This window comes from Biomphalaria glabrata, chromosome 14, assembly GCF_947242115.1.
Source record: "Biomphalaria glabrata chromosome 14, xgBioGlab47.1, whole genome shotgun sequence".
In the NCBI taxonomy this organism is placed as follows: Eukaryota; Metazoa; Mollusca; class Gastropoda; family Planorbidae; genus Biomphalaria; species Biomphalaria glabrata.
In genome coordinates this window covers 33,024,039-33,043,959 of record NC_074724.1, presented here as the reverse complement: position 1 = coordinate 33,043,959, position 19,921 = coordinate 33,024,039, and the positions used below count along the sequence as shown (strand labels likewise).

The following is a 19,921-nucleotide window of genomic DNA, read 5'->3' as shown; positions in this document are numbered from 1 at the left end:
TTTTTATGTATGGCATTTGAATTTTAGTAATAAAAGGTATTGAAACATATTGTTCACGTTAAATCTAGATAGGGGTACTCTATTTATTATTTGTTATTTATATTGTTTAGTGGCCTTTCGAATTATTTATCTATCAGTGTCTAGCACAGAATATCATAAAAAGCAAATTATTGAACTTGTTAACATGAGAAAATGAACTAATAAAAGTTTCAATTTCATTTTTCATAACAATTTTGCTTTTATTTTCTTTTTTATATAGTCAGAACATCTTTCCGTAATCTGCCATCCATCTTTCGATCTCTTCTCCTGCTCTCCCCTCTCTTTATTGTTTAACCCCCATCTCCCCTGAAATTAAATTTATTGTTTTCAATATCACGTTTATAAGCCTCAATAAGTCTAGATCTATATACACAATAAACATTTAAAACAAGTGAAACAATTTAAAAAGATGACTGAACAACAAGCAACGTATTATATTGACACCTATTCAGAATTAAAAGAAAATAGCATTGCATTGAAAATACCAGAGTTATGGTCTTCGCCTCGAACCCCATTGGGGGGAGTTTACAGCGCTCCCCCAGACCTACTAGCTGTCAAGAGAAAGGCCTCAACATGGCTGTATTTTTTTTTTCGCGACAACCTGCATATTTTCCCGAATTTTATGTAGACAAAGCCTTTTTCTGCTGGCGCTCTATTTAAGTTTTCTTTCCGTCTTTTGCCCTGCCTACAATAATGGCTTTTCTTTGAGTCTCAAATGTTTGTCAAGCAGCTTTTGAGAGAGCTCCCTCCAACTGTCTCTTTCAGAGGCCATCTGCTGCCAGAGAATTCTGCCAGGTACTTTCTTCTATGCCAGTGAGGGCGCAATGGCGCCTGAGTCCTCCTCTAAGCTCGCCAAAGAAGATCGCCTTTTGGCATGCGGTCGTCTCCCATGCGGGATAAGTGTTATTGACAGCATAAAAATTAATAAATAAATGACATTTTGTTTAAATTTGCCTTCTCACACTTCTGTATAAGTGTTTTTCTTAGGGGCGCTCGCGTATTTTTTAAAGAAAAAATACGAAATGGGGGCGGTAGGCCAAAAAAGGCTGAAGACCACTAATTTATACAAAGAGACAGCTTTGAAAGGAAAACCCAGTTCTAGAGATAAGTACCTAGGGTTTAAACACCTGGCTATTTAAATAGTTTGTTCTTAAACATACATCGAAGAGAGTGGATGTCACTTATCTATGTAACACTTACTGAGTTGTTCTAATAAAATGGCGGGATAATAAAAGTAAACAGACTTGTTTAGTATCGAATGAAACTTATTTACAGTATTTGTAAATTAAATTCTATTTAGCAGTAGATCTAGCACAAACTAGACTATATGGACCTAGATTAGTCATATTCTCAAACTTTAATTAACTCAAATCTAGACTTTCTAGATCTAAATCTAGATTAAAATTTCAGTCTGAGACTGACTCAGTGACTGAGTTACTCTGAGTGACTCGACTGTCACTCTGGCCTCTGACTGACGTCGCCAGTGACGGTGATGATTCTAGATCTAATTCTATGACTAGATCACTAGTGATCAGTAGTGTGTGTGAGTCTCACTGTTTGAGTGTCTCTGTCTGAGGCGAGTGAGAGTCTCTCTGTGACCAACCAAAATCAGCACTACACTAGATTGTCACTGTCACTGACTTGAGACACTTGTCTTGGTCTTGAGTCTTGACTTGTGAGTCTTGTCACTTGTGTGTGTGTGATTAGATCATTACTTTACTAATACTAGTCTAGATCTAGATCATAGATGTAGATCTAGAGATTATTTAGACTTGATTGACTAGAATCTCTATATAGATAGATATTCTAGAATTAGATCTACTCTATGATCCATGTCCATATAATAATATAATTTATATATATATATAAATTATAATATAATAAATATATTATTATATATTATAATAATAAGGCAGCTTTATTTACTATTACATTACTGATTACTCTAGATCTAGATCTATTCCCTCTGAGTGCCCTGACCCTGAATCTGATAATGATTCATGGCCAGGGAACTCTGCCATGTCATGTCACATGATCATCAAGTTATCATGACATTATCAATATCTTCATGATGAGAGACATTCAAGTGTCATTGAAATCAACATATGACAGTCAATGTCTTTGTCTTTGAAAATTTGATTCATTGAGATCATCACATCAATGACATTATCATGGGTAGCTCACCCACGGTTGAATTGAAATCAAAAAAAGGATCAGATCTAGAAACCTAGAGATAGACTACACTACAGTACAACTTTTTATAAAGTAAAGTAGTAACAGTAAATCAATAACATATCCGTATGTATTCTAGATCTAGGATCTAGATCTAAAAAATTATTATAAATTAGATCTAGAACAGTTTTTCTCAAACTTTTGCTGGTGGCAGCGAAGAATTTCATTTGGGGGGGGGGGATAGGCCAAAAAAGGCCCCCTACCCTTTAGCCCAGGGGTTCTCAACCTGTGGGTCGCGACCCCTTGAGGGGTCGATTGACGATTTGTCAGGGGTCGCCTAAGACCATCGAAAATATGGATTGTATTTTGTGTGTCGTATTCTTCTATTGCTGTGTGTGTGTGTGGGGGGGTCACGGCAGAGTGGGGGATAGTAAAAAGGGGTCGCCGAGATTAAAAGGTTGAGAACCGCTGCTTTAGCCGCTAGGGCATTTAAGGCTCTTAGCTAGCTGGGGACTACTTGGAATGACTGTAGTGTAGGCTGTGGGCTCTCATGGTGGCTTATTGGGATCTGGGAGGGCCTTTAGCATGTAAATTAAAGACATCTAGCTAGCGATTTAATTATAGAGATCTAAAAAAAATATTATACACTAGAATCTAGTCACTAGATCTAGCATATATATATATATTCAGTAGCAATACAAAAGATTAAAATAGTCAGTTTATATCTATCCTGAATTTTAAACTTCAAATTTATATAAACTGAATTTATACTTACAAGCATAATTTAATAAGAAAACATCTATAGACATCTTCTTCTATTAGTTTGAGTTTCACTAATGATTCAACATGAAGGTCTGGAGATCAGACTCAACCTAAAATACATGGAAAATAATTCCATGGAAAAAACAAATGAGGTGTCAGATGGACAGCTATTCTCAAAAAAGAAAATTTGAGATATTTAAATATAAAATATAATATCTTTCCAGGAGACACCAATGATGCTTTGTCACAGACAGCTTATAGATTAACTTATAAATAGGAAAACTTTTTTATATTAATTCTTTTCTTGGGAGCATATATATTACTCCCCAAAAAGCTTTCTTTCTTTATTCTAAAGTTAATTCATGTTTATTCAGTTTTCACATCTGTGGTGATTTTACATTGTTAGTGATAGATTTAGTTATCAGGGACAGATCTACAGTAAAACACTAAATGTTAAATTTTATGTAAAAAAAAATTTTAGTCTTAGTCTTGGTGGAAAAGGTACATTTTGTTTTCTGATATCAATAGATCTAGTGTTTCCGCTAATAGTTTTGAAAGATTAGTTTACATATTATATGACAATGTGGAAGGTGACATAAAATTTTGAAAAATTAGGCATTTTATTTTTTCTATTTTAGGAAGACATCAAATAATTGTTGAAGAATTAGACAAAAAAAAACCTAAGACAATGGAACAATACAGAGAGCCATTTGTGGAAGGTTGGGAGTTTGTTCAAACCCTTGGGGAAGGTGCTTATGGAGAGTAAGTATCTTTGTCTTGTGTTACTTTTAAAAGATTCTTTTTTTTATTATTACTAAGTTCCAAGAATCAGTCGACTATTGGTCCACCGGTGTTGTCCTATTGACAACTTCTTGACAGTTGTTCTATAAAGTAGTCCTTCAAACAATAAATATTAATTAATTAATAAATTGGCCTTAATTATCAGTGTAAAAGTTTTCGCAAAGAAAAGACATGTGGCTCAAATATTGGGTCTGTGGAACTGTTTTCACTAACAGAATGTGAGTAGCTGGCGCCTAAACCAGTAAGTTTTGGCAGGAGTGACTCATTAGCCTTGCCTTGCTATCCACCTAGCAGAAGGAAAACTGAATTCAAACCTCTGCTGCCTTGCAACTATACCCAAACATGGGAAAGGTTTCGTAGGCCAGCCTTTAGGAAAAATAAGGAGCTGGCGGCCCTTAGGTAGCTTGCAGCTAATAGTGCTAAGCTCTGTCAGAGCCTGTGACACAGCTGATCCCATACTATATATGTCTTTTGCTGCAAAGAATGACATAAATAAGTAACTTTTAATGTTATAACTCATACCACCAATGTGTTTTTGTTCTGTATTGTTAAGGAAATTCTTTTAATAATATCAGATGTAGGTTTGTGTAAAACAAGTTTTTAAAACTACTTCAACAGCTGGTAAAATCAATGTTTTATCTATATTGTTTTCCTTATTTGGCTATAAACAAAGAAATCTTTTAAGATGCTCACAAATCATCATCTTCTCTTCTATATGATGTTGAAGAGAGATTTTGTTGGTTAATTCTGAACTTTATCTTTGAGTGTTTGAAAGTTTTTCAAACCTTTAACTTTTTATCAGTGTGACATCATCTCAAATGATCCTCCAGTGTAATTAGTTTCATACCATCATATAGAGAAAATTTGAAGAATTAAAAAAATTAATTAAAAAAAAAAAAAAAGAGTTTTTTTTTCTCCAAATTCCTGTTTATTAAAATTGTTGAATGTATCCGCAGGGTAAAGCTTGCTGTTTGTCGGGCCTCAATGGAATGTGTTGCTGTGAAGATCATACACTTAACTGATAGCACAGTTGAAGAGAATGTAAAAAAAGAGGTACCTAATTTTGTAACACATGCATAATCAATTTCTCTTTATTTCTTGTTTTACAATTTAAAAAAATCAATCTTTCTTTTGGAGATTGACAAGCCAGTGAAATATATTCCATTGAAGTATGATCTAGTTGCCACTTAAACAACTGTTCATAAGTTGCTCACTCTAGCTCTTAACCTAAGCGGATAATAAATAAATAAATACATTATATTATTTATATATTTTTTATATATTGTTATGGCACAATTAGGATTAGTTATTTGTTTTATAGAAACGGAAAGTTTTGACTTAGAGACAATGACGCGACCAGTACAAACAAGACGAGGATTTTAGGAAGAATAGAGAAATGTAAACAGAAAACTTTTTACTGCTTTGGAGAGGTAGTTTTTATGGGCGTAGAGACTTAGCTTGACGACATTCAGTGGGTTCCCTTCGTTATTAATTAAACATCTCTCTCGCTGTCAGCATTGACTAACTTATATTGTTGGCCTTTTAATGTTACTTCCGTTTGACTTATCTACATAAGACAGATTGTGAAAGCCCCTAGTGCATATATATATATATATATATATATATATATATATATATATATATATATATATATATATATATATATATATATATATATATATATATATATATATATTTATTTATATATATATATATATATATATTTATATATGAATAGTTTCAAATCACTGATTAAAAATACTTTTGTCAATATAAATATCTGTCTTCAGATTTGTATACACAGAATGGTAAACCATAAAAATGTGATCAAGTTCTATGGCTACAGAAAAGCCAACAACATTCAGTATTTGTTTCTGAAATATGCCTGCGGCGGTGAACTGTTTGACAGGATAGGTAGGCCTAGACTCTTTTATTCAGCTTACTCCTAGTTTGTCTTTCTTGTAAACATAATGTGTGTTTTTTTGTGTGTTAAGAGTGAAACTTAAGAAGTTTTTTTCCCCCACATTTTGTCACCATTTTTTGCTGCATTTTAATGCATGATGATTTAGTGTAAGCTGTTCAAGGTGCCATGATTATATTAACTTTGAGTAAATCCAGATAGGAAAACTCTTATGTTTTGTTTTTAAATTTAGATACTTCAAAAATCTCTAACTGTAAGCACTTAACAAACTTCATATATATATATATATATATATATATATATATATATATATTTATTTATATATAAAATTCTCAAGGTATCATAACATTGATAGATGACTGCTCGAAAAATGTTTGTTTTATCTTGTATGAGATCTAACTGTAAGCACTTTAACTGGGTGTTATGAGTGTGTGTTTCCACGGTGATGGCGAGGAAAGGTTTCTGACAGTGCAGTACAGAATGATGCAACTACAGTAGGGTCTGGCGTAATTCTAATGTTAATATATGGTAATATAGTGGTGACAGTTTTGTGAGTTTTTTTTTGTGAGACAACTCCAAGAAGGGAGACAGTAAAGACATGTATTTGTTGTGAGCTAGGGTTGAATCTATGAATATTGTTTTGTTAATAAAAGCTATATTGAGTTTTTTGTTCACAAAAAGAAGTTTGTTCTATTTAAAGTTTATTTCGTTGAAATTATTAAAATTATAATACACCTACATCGGTTTAGTTGTACTAGCTGTTTGTAGCTGTAAACCAACAACTGACCATCAACACTGGACCATGATTATGATAGATGATTGCTTGACAGATGTTGATGTGGGTTGTTTTTTTTAACAGAACCTGACAAAGGCATGAAGCTAAGGGACGCGTTGAGATACTTTCATCAATTAATAGAGGGAGTTGTAAGTACATCACATTTCATCCATTCAGTTTTTTTATGTTTTTAAATAACTGAATATCATCACTATTTTATCATTTCTTAATTTGCAGTTTTCTTAATTAACATTTTTCTAATTAAATTTAATTCTCTGGTTTGTTTAATCATGCTCTTTTTACCAAAATTTAAAATATTATACATTTTAAAATTATTCAATGATTATTGCATCCGTGAAATTGTATTAACCCTAAATAATTGATATTTACATTGCCAGATTTATTTTCTATATTAAAAACTTCTGAATGTCTTAATGCCCAGTGTAAATAAATTGATTTCAGGAATATTTGCACAGCATCGGGGTATGTCATCGTGACCTGAAGCCTGAGAATTTATTGCTGGATGAAAACGGTAGGTAACTATTGATTTTTTTTTTTGTGTTCACTTTCTCCTTCTGCTGTTTTAAATAAAAGTTAATTAGATCTGTAAAAGTTATAACAGCTTTCAGGAAGTAATCTATTGCTAGTTAGTTGTGCTTTTTTTATTGCTAAATCAATAATGCCATATGTGTGTGTTGGCCATTTCCATTTTTGGCACTCTCGGTCATGGTCCACATCACTAAAGAAAAAAAAAAGGAAATAGAGAACAACAAAGGGATAGGTGAAGGTGAAGAGGCTAGTACTTGCATTTAGTAGAGCGATGTTTAAAGTTTATCTGAAATAATAATAATAATCTTTATTGTCCGTAAGGAAATTTTTCTTACAATTTGTGCATTACACCAAAATAAAAACATTATCAACTTCTGAATATCTAGCTGCATAGATGAGACACCATGTCATTGCACTAAATCTAGATCTTTGTTGCAGTTTCTACATTCGGAGTCAACTTTTCGTTTCTAGCTCTGGCACTATAACATTAACCTTGATACCAGAAGAATATGACCAAAAATGCAGAAATGATGTGAAGGAACGGCTAACTCATGACAGCATAAATATAACTGTCAAATCATGTCACAGAAAACAAACCTTGTTTTTGTTACCAGAAGAAAAAAAAAAAAGTCTTTTTTAGAAAAGTAAGCCCTAGGCTAAAGTTGGGAAAGAAACATTTTCCCACCTTTTTTTGTGTGATTTTCTACACTTTGGGCAGATGTTTCATTGGACCAGTTAGCATCTCAATCCTGGCTGGATGTGGGGCCTGCTTGACTTTATTTTGGACATCTCTTTCATAATGTTTGCCACTATGGATGAGGAGTGCATGCTTTAGTCAATGTGATGACACATGAAGATCATGTCAGACATAGCCGACAGCATGAACGCTGGTCATTATAGTTTTTAATATGGTTGTGAAAAGTTCTAGAAATTTTATTTTTGAACTTCAGCATTTTTTTTGAGGGACCATGACACATTATGTAAGGCCCAGGAATGCGCCCCGGAGAGTTCACCTGGGCGCATTCATTGTCTTCAGAGACAAAAGGAGCCATTATTATATATATATTCTGGTTGATAGGATTTTTTTGAGAGATTACAGGCAGCATGAACTCTGGTTGTAATTGTTGATGTGAATTATAGTTTCCAATTTATTTTGATGTATAGCATTATACTCTGTTCATTTAAAACAGTCCTAGAGCCTAGAGCATAATGATATTACCAATCATCACAGGCGTGGTGGATGTTAAGGAGAATAAAAATGTTTTAAGTAAAAGTCTCCATATTAATAATAAAATGTATTCTTTCTTTGTGTTTTTAGATGTGCTTCAGATCACAGACTTTGGTATGGCCACTGTGTTTAGGTACAAAGGTGTGGAGAGAGAGGTCAGCAGAATGTGCGGTACAAAACCTTACACAGCCCCAGAGGTTCTCAAAGGAACACCCTACAGGGCAGAGCCAGCGGATGTTTGGTCTTGTGCTATTATATTGGTCACGCTGCTGGCAGGCGGTATGTGCAGTTTAATTTCATCTAGAGCTCACTTTTAATCTAGCTCATCACTTCTTCATTGTTACGTGAAGTGACTCCGAATCAAGGGTGTAACAATGTTACCATTTATAATAATAACAATTTTTTAGTTTATCTAGTACTGTTAAAAAGCATGAAAGACAGTAGTCTAGACTAGAATACTTGATTTAGAGTTATTTAGTTGAAGATTCTAGTTTGGTGATATGCATTCAGAAACATAAAAAGACAGTAATCTAGACTAGATTACTGGATCTAGAGATATGGTATAGAAAGTTGTTTGACCATTAGATCTAGACTTAGAAGCTTAAAATAGTTTTTGAAAACATTATTGACACAAAAAGGAGATTTAAAATGACAAACTAATTTAAACTAATCTAAATAAGATTTGAACAGATAGGTCTTAATATTCTTATTCTTTATAAATGTAGTGAGTCGTGTGGTTTGTCAGAACCCTTTGTAATTATGTTGTTACAGTCGACTCTTGTGTTGACCTAGATGTATTATTGAACTAGTGAGATACCTGGCTTGTCACTAGTAGTTATTACTAACGGTACAGGACAACGATGTATTTAAATGATTGCACAAGAGCTTTAGTACAGATGTATATTTTATTATTAGAAAAAAATCACTCAAACTTCAGTATTATACTTTTAGCCCCACTTTCTCACACAGGGACTGAACTAGCCTCCCATAATTCTATCTTCCCTGACCCCAGCTACCCTTTTGCCTGACCTCCCCTTGATGTCTCCCCTCATGCTCCCCCACCCTGTCAGTCTCTGTTCTATGGGCAACTAGTTGTTTCCCCACTGTCCTTCCCCCTTGTACAGATAATTGACTTCTGCTACTTGGAATGTTTCTAACTGCTAACTATGGCAATAACATATGTAATAGTTATTTATTATTCTGATAAAAGATGGCCTTCAAAATCATTAAGTATATGAAATACTGGGCTTGGAATATAACTTGGTATACTTTTTTGTATCTTTGAAATTATTTTTTTTTTTATGAACTTTAATTTAACTAGATAATTTTCTTAAAAATTGTTCAGATAGTAATTTTATAAACAAAGACTTCACATTTTCTAGAGCTCCCATGGGATGTCCCTATAATGAGAGACAGAATGTACAGGCAGTGGAGAGAGAGATGCATCACAAAGGAACCATGGAAGAAAATGGACACACTAGCACTTTGTGAGTTGAAGTGTTACATTTATGAAAAAAAAATGCATAGACCCCTTAAAGCAAAATCTTTTGTTTTCTCGATAAATCATGCTGAGACCAAACTTCATACTAGGCCTGAAGATTGACCTGTGATGTGGCGACCTGTGATCAGTGGAAACCTGACGTACTGACTTGCAATGAGCTGTTGGTCTCCACTGACCATAGGTTGCCATGTCAAGGTCAGTCTTCTGGCCTACTATGGCGATTAATCTGATCTTGTTAGCTGAAATGTTAAAGTTAAAATGATGGGCAGGAATGGACACACTAGCACTTTGTTAGTTGAAGTATTACATTTATGAAAAAAAAAATACTTAGACCATTAAAGCAAAATCTCTTGTTTCCTTGATAAATCATGCTGAGGCCAAACTTCATACTAGGCCTGAAGACTAACCTGTGATGTGGCGACCTGTGATCAGTGGAAACCTGACGTACTGACTTGCAATGAGCTGTTGGTCTCCACTGACCATAGGTTGTCATGTCAAGGTCAGTCTTCTGCTCTTCTATGGCGATTAATCTTATCTTGTTGGCTGAAATGTTAAAGTTAAAATGATGGGGAGGAATTTTATAATTTCCTTTTTTTAAAGACTGTTAGTAAAATACATTTTCATCACTTGAGGAGCTTGTGTATATTATGCTCTTAAATCATTAGAAAATAATTTGATTTGAACTGATAAACACCCTTATTATAGTACACACACAGGACCAGTTCTAATGTTGAATTACTTTCACTAGTCTTTCAGTGCTTGAAATGGCTAAGATAACTGAGTGTATATTTAAAGCAGGTTTCTGTATTCAATTTTATTGTTGCTTCCAATCTATTACTTTGACTTGAACATTTTTTTTTCATACTGTCAGCATTATTTCGGTCTGTGCTGGTTGAAGACCCCAAGAGACGCTACACGATTGAACAGATTAAAAAACATCAGTTCTACAACAAAACTTTTGCTTTGCAAGAAGGTAAATATGACTTTTTTTTCATTTTTTTCTTTTCCACTCTTTTATAAGATTTGTTTTCAAGTTAAGCTGTAGAAAACTCATGTCTGTCGGGTAAAAAGTTTCAACATGTTTTCTTTCTCCTATTTCCCATTCTCGGATCAAGTTAAAACTTTACTCAAGTATTTCATGAACCTGACAAGTTATGAATCAATAAAAAAAATAAGACAACAAACAATTAGTTAATTAATTATTCTTGATTAATTATTTATGTTTGATATCAAAATAAGGGGAATAAATGCTACTTAATGAGAGATGTGGATGTACATATGAATTTAATCCCCTTATTACATTTTGACACATTTTTTTCTCCCACTTCCCATTCTCAGATCAAGTTGAAATTTTGCATTTTTCATAGTCAATGACAATATACAAATCAATCCAAAAATTAACCAATTAATTAATCTTTTAGTACTAATTAATTAATATTATTTTATATAGCAGAAATGGAGCTAAAACTGTGTAATTTTCAGATAAATGGCAGTAATTAGCAGCTCTTTCCCTTAGCTTATCTTTGTATTAATGTAAAAGTATTATTTTTTCTATTGCTTGTTTTGTATTAGCATCATTTCAAATAGTATCAATATAACAGCTTCTAAAAACTTGATGTAAATATTTTGTTATCATCTGCTCTTTTCGTTTTTTCAAGAGGAAGAAAACAGCTGCTCGTCATCAGGTGTCAAGCGTAGAAATTCACTTCTGGATGAAATGGGACATTTGTCGTCACCTCAAGGGTTAGCTCAAATGCGTTTTCTTTTTTTAAGCTGTCCAATTTACTTTTTGATCACTAAAATTTGCAATCTCACAATATGATAATCATCAAAGCTAGTATCTTTAAGCTATTATCTTTATATTCTTATGTTAATATTAAGCAAGCTAGTTACAGAGGATTGCAGAGAGGCTGTATATTTGTATAAGTTTGTTGGCTGTTGCAGAAATTGTATATAAATTTTAACATTTAAATAATTGGTAAAAATAACTGTGAAATGTGATTCAGTCCATTTTTTTTTTTCTTAAATTTCAATTTTAGTCTGAAAAAAAATAAAAATTTCCATGGTAAAAAGATCCACAACTTTTTATCTAATGACAGAAAATTGTTTTTTTCTGAAAAGATAATTAAAATTGCTTGAGTGATACATATAACCTTAATATCATTTCCTGGGCCATTTTGTTTTCTTTTATCAAGAAGGAAAAATAAATAAATTTTAAGTAATAAGTAGAAGAGCTAAATGCATTTAAAAGCAAAATATACAGTTTAATTACAATGTCATATGTTTGACTAAAAATTAGATATTTGTATTTCTTGCAGAGTTTTCTCCCAGCCAGACAGGTCAAACAATGAAAACTCCTTATCTCCCCTGGCTGAGGTCAGACATCCCATTAGCTTTTCTCAGCCAGCTCAGTCTGACGACCTTTTGCTAAACTCACAGCTGCAGTGTACCCCTGCAACCTCTCAGGTAATGTTCTGTTTCTACTCTCTAATGACTAAATGATGTCACATGGTATCACTGCACTGTAGGACAGTTCTACTTTCTACTAACAAAAATGATCTCGCGTGGTATCCTTGTACTGTATGTAGGACAGCTCTACTTTCTACTAACAATATGATCTCGCGTGGTATCCTTGTACTGTATGTAGGACAGCTCTACTTTCCAATAACTGAATCGCTGTGCTGTAGGACAGGTCTTTGAATGCACAGAGAACATTAAGAATGATTTATTGCTCCTGATGAATGTTAAAATTTACCATTCTTATGTTAAGCTTAGCTGACGTGTAGGACGTAATCATCTTCTTTTTTGAAGTAACGTCTGTATTATATAAGAAGATAAGATGAGCTAGTGATTACTTTATATATATATCTGTGCTTGTAGCATACTTGGAAAGAAATTTGGATATAAATCTTTTCTAGGTACCAGTAAAAGCTTTTTACCTTTACCTTAGTCTGTTGGGGCACCTAGCAAGATTTGTTGACCGTCTTCTCCATTTCTTTCTTTCTTTTGCTTTAGATAGAACCTCTTTCAGCGGCAGGCCCGTCCATTCTTTTATTCTTCCCATCGCTTTCTCTGTCTGCCTCTTCTTCTTATAAAGTACAAAGCGTACTAGCTCATTATGAAAAAAAAACAAAAAAAAACATTGTGTTATTTATTAAATATTCCATTTTGTATTATTAGCTCTCAGTTATATGCACAAAATATCCTGCTTCCCTTCACCTATCCCTTAGTTTGTTGAACCTTTGGGGCACCACACATGATCTGTTTTCCTCCACTCCTCTCATGCCTTTTGCCTTAAGTAGAATCTCTTCTAGTGGCCTTTCCACTCTTTTGTCTTCTCATTACTTTTTTTTGTCTGCCTCTTCTACTTTTTCCTGTTACTGTTTCCTGAAGGAAGGTTTTTGCGAACCCTGAGGACCTTGTGATGTAGCCATAGAGTTTTAATTTTGTATTTTATCCTGCTTAGCTAGTTGCATACAAACACTAATGTAATTTTTCTTTTAATTCTAATGTTGGACATACTTATTGTTTTATTCTAAAGTATTTTCTTTTTATCTTTCTGCAGACACCGTTCCAAAAACTGGTTCGTAGAATGACAAGATTCTTCGTACTGACCACAAGGCAAGAGACAGTCAAAGCCATGACAGAGCTGTTAGAATCTCATGGCTATGTCGTGAAGAAAAACTCTAGCATTCTTGTAAGAAACCATTTTTTTTTTTTCATATTTTCATTCTTTTTTTTTAGTCTATTGAAACTTATATTAAAGGGTTTTCTAGACCATGTTCTTGAAGTAGTTAATTTTGTTATTGATTTTAATATTGCTATTTTAAAAGACAGGCATTTTTAAACTAAAAAGTAACCTTTATATGTAGTGTATTGTCCAGTGTATTGTCTAGTGTAGTGTTCATGTATTGTCTAGTGCATTGTTTAGTGTATTGTCCAGTCTATTGGCTAGTTTATTGTTTAGTCTATTGTCTAGTGTATTGTTTAGTCTGTTGTCTATTGTATTGTCCAGTTTAGAAAGTCCATCTTTTGTATGAATATTTCATTTTCCTCTCTTGTCTAGTGCATTGTTTAGTGTATTGTCCAGTCTATTGGCTAGTGTATTGTTTAGTGTATTGTCCAGTCTATTGTTCAGTGTATTGTCTAGTGTATTATATAGGATGTTGTTAAGTGTATTGTCCAGTCTATTGTCTAGTTTATTGTTTAGTCTATTGTCTAGTGTATTGTTTAGTCTGTTGTCTATTGTATTGTCCAGTTTAGAAAGTCCATCTTTTGTATGAATATTTCATTTTCCTCTTTTTCTTTTCAGCTCACCGTCAGTACCGTTGACAAAACCAAGGCTCGACTTATCTTCAAAATTTGTCTGATTGATATGGCAGGAAACTTATTGGTAGACTTTAGATTATCAAAGGTGAATAAACAGTCAGTTTATGACACTCTTATCATTTATCATCTTTGTGAAATTGGGATTTGTTTTAGTCAGAAGCAGGATGAGGGGCTAAGTGGTGTAAACAGCAGCTTAGCTACCAAGGGGGCTGGGTTGTGTTTGCTAAGCTCCTATGGCAGCACGGAAGCCTTCTCCCAGATACCTCAACACGTCCTCTAAAGAGATTTAACCAATGCCCACTCAGAATGAAAGATGGGCTTTACAAAAGAACATTTTAAAAATCTTATATATAGCCCCCAAAAAATGTATTATTTATAGAAACATTCCAGCATCTACTTTTAAACTGTCTCTTGATGTTCTTTTTTTTCAAATTGGGGGTGGCTAAGTGATTCAATGCACAGCTGCCAATCATAAGGTCATCTGTGCTATTCCTGGTAGTAAAAAAAAAGTATAGCAATGTACCCCTTTCAGACCTTGTGATCTATATCTAATTCCTGATAGAGTGTCTAGATATTTATTTGTAATTTGAAGATTAGTAGAACCCCTTGGGTTTGAATGTCTGGAAATATAATTATATTATGTTAAAACTATCTTTCATCATATTGGTTACTAAAAGTTAATTCAGACACTGACTCAAGTCATAATTGATATTTTATATTTATTTTAGAACATAATTTTTGCTTTTTCTTAGTTAAAATGTGTTATTCGTTTATCAATGACCCATTTAATGTTTGTCATTATATTTCTTAAATGATATTTTTAGTTAGTTGTTCACTATTAGACACATGAGTTTTTAGTATTAGTTTGGATTACTTCCCTGTAATATATATTTTTTTTCTACTTTAAAAACAATTTTTTTTTCTATTTAAAGGGTGATGGTCTAGAGTTCAAACGCCACTTTGTTAAAATAAAGGAAAAAGTAAAGCATATTATTCGCAAGACTCCACCCAGCTGGCCACAAGGCGGTGTCACTGACTCAGAGTCAGCGGCCGACAGACTCAGTAAAAGGCTTGAGGCTTCTAGCCCTGAAAGCCTTACAGCTTCAAATAGTTCTGAGCTTCCGGGGTCATCAGAAGGTCCTTCACGTTCCACGTCAAACTCTAAACCTAAGAATGAACTTTCTGACTCCACCAAGCCCTCCTCGTCTAAGGCTACAGCCTCTAAAAAAGATTCCAAACAGGAAAGACTTGATTCCAAACAGGAGCGTCCTGCGAAAAGATCCCGTCTAGAAATAACTGAGGAGCGGGAAGATAAAGGGTCTACAAACTCACCAGCAACACATTTCCTAGAGTTGCAAAGAAGGACTACTATGTAAACATGTTGTTGTGTGTTTCGGATTATTTATATTTCTTATTTTATTGTTTCTGTAACTGGTAAGTAAGTTTTCTTTTATTTTCATGACATATAAACTCTAGATTCATCCTATTTATAAATTATTTATTCTGTAAAAAATTTACCTGACCTATTAGGTTAAGTTGGTTAGCTTTATTTTTTAGTCTTCTATTTTCTCTTATTTATTTAAAAATTAATGTCATGTATAGTATACATTCTTTATGACAGCTAAAAGCAAGCTTAGAGACCTTTAAAATGATTTTTTTTTTAAGCATTTTATTTTTTGAGGAATAGCAATTTTACTTTTTTTCTTAATTTTGTCAAAATGGAAATGCAGGTTAAGGAGTGAGTAGGCCTACACTCTAGCTCTAGAGTGCTTTGATCTACCAACAGTACCTTATATAATATGCTATTTAGAATTTACATTAAATTAGACATTAATTTCTGTAAATTTATGTTGCCTGTTTTTTTATGTATACTTCTTTCAATTCATAATGTTAAATGGATTTAGCCAGAAATTAAGTCTGATTGTATATGATGCAGACCACAACAGTTTTAAAGAATTTTTTTCCATACAATTTATGATTTCATCTAAAGATACAACACTCATTTTAAATTTGGATCTAGTTCTAAAGTTGTTTTTTTTTTAAGTAATAGTTAAAAGAAAGTTTGCTTGATGATCACACTATTGTTTTTTTCATGTATATATACATACATTTCTGTTACACGTTTCTTTTGTTATATAATATTATATTAAGTCTTTAGAAAGTATAATTAATTTAAAATTATTTCTTACCTTGTCTGATCATTTTGCTTCTTTGTGTAACAATTTATTTATTATAATCATTTGTAATTAATAACGCTAATTTATTTTTGTTTGTATGTAAATACTTAATGTTTACCATATCCGTCTGGAGCTATTCCAAAATGAAGTTGATCTAAATGCTTCTTCTTCTTCTTCCTCATTCTCATTAAATTATGTTGGAGCGTTCAGATGACTAGACCAGTACATGAGATGAACTGCGCAGTGGTTTCCAAATCAGGGAGCTCTCCTTATAGTTTTCTTTCTAAAGGGGTATTTTGGGGCCAGGGTTTTTTTTTTTGGGCCTCTTGGTAAAGAGTGCAGTTTTGAAGGACATGGTCAGAATTCTCTGGTGACACTCCACATGGGCAGATTCCACTGGTTCCAATTCAAAATACGCTGCTCTTTCTTGACATTTAAAGTAGTTCATGTTGAAACTCAAACCTTTTTTTGATGTATAATATTAAAATACATAATATAAGAGAACTTGACTTAAGTAATTTAACATAAAATCATTGTCTTCAAATCCTAAGATTAAGTGCAGCATTTAATGGAATGGGTTGCCTGATCAGCCGGGAAAACCAATGACTTGGCAGAGTTTAAGTCATTGATTAACATGAACTAGATTGACACACATGAATTGCATAGGATTAAATTTTATCTTCTTTTTTGAAGCAATGTCTGTAATATATAATAAGATAAGATTACACATGTACACAAACCCACTTCTGACAGGTGTCTAAGATTTCCTTTTGTTGTCTGCATCTTTGGGTCTCAAATATGTGTCTTGTGGTCTTCTTGAGAGCACTCCAGCTGTCTCTTTCAGTAGGACAGTTTCTGCTTATGTGAAGAAGAAAAATAGAATCCAGCTAATGATCAGTAGTCACCAGTACTGTGTGGACATTTTATTGTTGTCAACTAAATGAAACAGAATTTAGGATGTAACAGCTTTTGTTTTTAATAGTCATAGTAAGAAAGTTTGTTGTTAAGAAAAGTGTGAAATCAGTATGTGTACTATAGATCTATATCATAATAGAATAGAAGTTAGATATTTGGCTGGGGTAGGTTTGGCATACAAGCTGGGTTGTTATGTTCGTTGATGATCATTGTGTTCAGACTTGGTTCAAAGTGACGATCATTTGATTTACATAACGACTAGAAAATATTGCGAATGACGCTTTTTCAGAAAAAACAAACATATATATATATGAGTGTTTCTCCAGTATATATATTCAGTGCCAATAAGTCTTGAAGTTCAAAAATGCATTTTCAGTGGACAATTTATTTTCTGCCATATTGGAATAGCTCCATGAAAACCTTTGATGAATCTAATTTATGATAATTCTATCAGTATTGACAATTTAGTCAATGGAAATTAATATTAAAAAAAAAGACAATTCTGTCCTCGTAAGATGGAGGAATCTTTGACATGTTGTTGACAGAAGTCAGAAGTGAGGCAGCTGAAGTTGTACAGTATCTTTTGAATTAGTGTGTTTTCAAAAATTACTTTTTTTTTTTTTGTACTGATGTGAATCTGTGTATTATATATTATTATATATATTTAATTTTTTAAAATTTTATTTGACTTGTAACCTACTGGGATAAAAAGAGCTTAGTAAATCAGTTTCACTACCAGCAACATCAAAATAGTAAAAAAAATCAAATGTGTTTTGGGTAGGGATTCGAAATTCCGATTATCTTGCATTCGTAAATTATTTAATAAATAATGTCTTAAAATATAATGATCTTCGTACAAAATGGAATTTAAGATTAAAAATGTATAATATATATAAAGCTTCAAGTATCATTTTAATCTGTCTCTAGATGTGCCATTATCTGTTTATTTAAACTTTTACTGTTAGAAGTTGAATCAAGCTTTAATATCATCATAGAGATAGCATGTACAAAAACTCGTTTTTGTTATTATTTTACATAATTAGAATTTCATAAATTTGTTGAAAACTTTGTTAGTCTGCATAAAATGGTCCATTGTCTCATTTTTTTTTTTTGGCAGTTGAAAAACTTATAGTTTTCCGAATATCATATGTTTTAGAATGTAACACTGCAGGAACAATTTTATGTTAAATAGTTCAACGTTACCATTATAGATGTAAACTCTTGGTTTTTGCTGTTATTTAGATAAATGTATTTTCTTTGCTTTATTAACCATGTCAAGGACATTTATTTCTGGGATTTCAAACTGCATGCTAGAGTAAAAGTTACATCCAGTATTTTTCTTTTTAATTGCTAGTTCTGCAACTTTGTATTTCTGCAAGTGTACCTGAAACTTTTGGTAGCAACATCCACAACCATGAACTATCTAGATTTTAATTCATTTAGATTTACATTTTTGGATTACATATATTCAAATAGATCTACACCTGATTTTTTCCAGTTTGTTGTTTCGTTACCTGACTCTAAGAAAAAAAAATAGAAATATTGTTCCACCCTCAGACCTTGCGATCTATAGGTCAGATGATGTAAAGGTCATTTGATTTAATGGGTTACAGTTAATAAGGGTGTCATGTGGCCTGCACAACGGCCAACCGCCTTTACTTGTCCCCAACTAGTGTCAGGTACCCATTAAAGCTGGTTGGTCTCAGAGCGCCCTAAAGATCCCAATGTTGACCAGGATTTGAACCCAGGACTCTCCAGTCTAGAGGCTAAGTGATTTACCACTCGGCCGCCATGCCTCCTAAGAAAAACAAAAAAAAAATCACAAAATTATAAAACCTTCCTTCCTCTCCCCACAGGTCCACAAAAGGATTGGATCATAACATGTGGGATGTGTGGTCGTGGGGCTTCTTGGGGGCGTGTCTACTCATTAAGAGGCTTTGAGTTTAACACCAGAGTTTCGTTTGCTGAGCCCCTAAAGGCAGCTAGAAAAACTTTCTCCAGATACCCCTCCCCCCTACTGGTCCTCACTTTCAACTGGCCTTTAGATTGTTGAACCGTTGGGGTCCCACAAAAAATCTGTCAATCATCTTTCACCATTCCTCACCGACTTCTGCTTTGGATAGAATGTTATTGAATGTCCAATCTTTTATGTTGTCTTTCCATCGCTTTCTCTGTCTGCCTCTTCTTTTTCCGGTACTGTTCCCTGAAGGAATGTCTTTGCGAGCCCTGATGACCTTGTGATGTGGCCATAGAGTTTTCGTTTTTTTTTTGACACTGGTTAGCTGGTCATCGCGAGTCCCACTGCTGTTTAAATCCTGTTTCTGATATCGGCATTTGTGATGCTGTCTTTGTAAAGCTATATCTAGGATCTTTCTATAGCATCTTAGTTCCATTCCTAGGATCCTCTTCTCGAGATCTGCAGTCAGCGTCCAAACTTCGCAAGCATAAAGGAATGGCCGTGAAAATTACACCCACTGGTAGAAAAAAGAGACTTGAATATAGCGCTCTGAGCATGCTATAATAGCATTAAAGTTGTGCTATAAGTTTTACTATTGAGATAATAAGAATAAAGCTTGTCTTCGAGTACGAAGAGTAATGAGGAATGCAGTATTTCCCTTGGCCATGCAGCCCCAGCTGTGACCTTCATATTTTGCCGTATGCAGGTAAGCATAACCATTGTCCGATTAATATTTTCTTTTCGCCGCCTGCGTCTTGTCCTCGGCAGCGGATTTTCTTTCGGCCTCAAATGTGT

At 33.4% G+C, this 19,921-nt stretch overlaps 1 protein-coding gene across 2 annotated transcripts; it reads left to right on the top strand.

Annotated features, from left to right (window-relative positions):
* The first annotated feature begins 1,208 nt into the window (after nt 1–1,208).
* Nucleotides 1,209–18,644, top strand: LOC106066125 (serine/threonine-protein kinase Chk1-like). 2 transcript variants are annotated; one of them, XM_056011376.1, is made up of 14 exons: nt 1,209–1,273; nt 3,612–3,735; nt 4,731–4,827; nt 5,565–5,688; nt 6,555–6,619; nt 6,933–7,002; nt 8,338–8,526; nt 9,630–9,734; nt 10,620–10,721; nt 11,407–11,491; nt 12,067–12,214; nt 13,314–13,445; nt 14,061–14,162; nt 15,010–18,644. In XM_056011376.1, exons 2-14 carry the CDS (start codon nt 3,662–3,664, stop codon nt 15,451–15,453), a joined length of 1,737 nt encoding a protein of 578 aa, XP_055867351.1. In that variant the 5' UTR covers nt 1,209–1,273; nt 3,612–3,661; the 3' UTR covers nt 15,454–18,644. The 2 variants fall into 2 exon arrangements, with proteins under 2 accessions (XP_055867351.1, XP_055867352.1); XM_056011377.1 differs by having other exon boundaries at nt 1,271–1,319.
* The last annotated feature ends 1,277 nt before the right edge of the window (nt 18,645–19,921 follow it).

What these genes read in the sequence shown, in the direction of transcription:
- LOC106066125 (XM_056011376.1), top strand. Translation starts at nt 3,662, where the DNA reads ATGGAACAATACAGAGAGCCATTTGTGGAAGGTTGGGAGTTTGTTCAA. An exon ending in GGTCACGCTGCTGGCAGGCG is followed by an intron (nt 8,527 to 9,629) that starts GTATGTGCAGTT and finishes CACATTTTCTAG; the next exon opens with AGCTCCCATGGGATGTCCCT. An exon ending in AGAAAAACTCTAGCATTCTT is followed by an intron (nt 13,446 to 14,060) that starts GTAAGAAACCAT and finishes TTTTCTTTTCAG; the next exon opens with CTCACCGTCAGTACCGTTGA.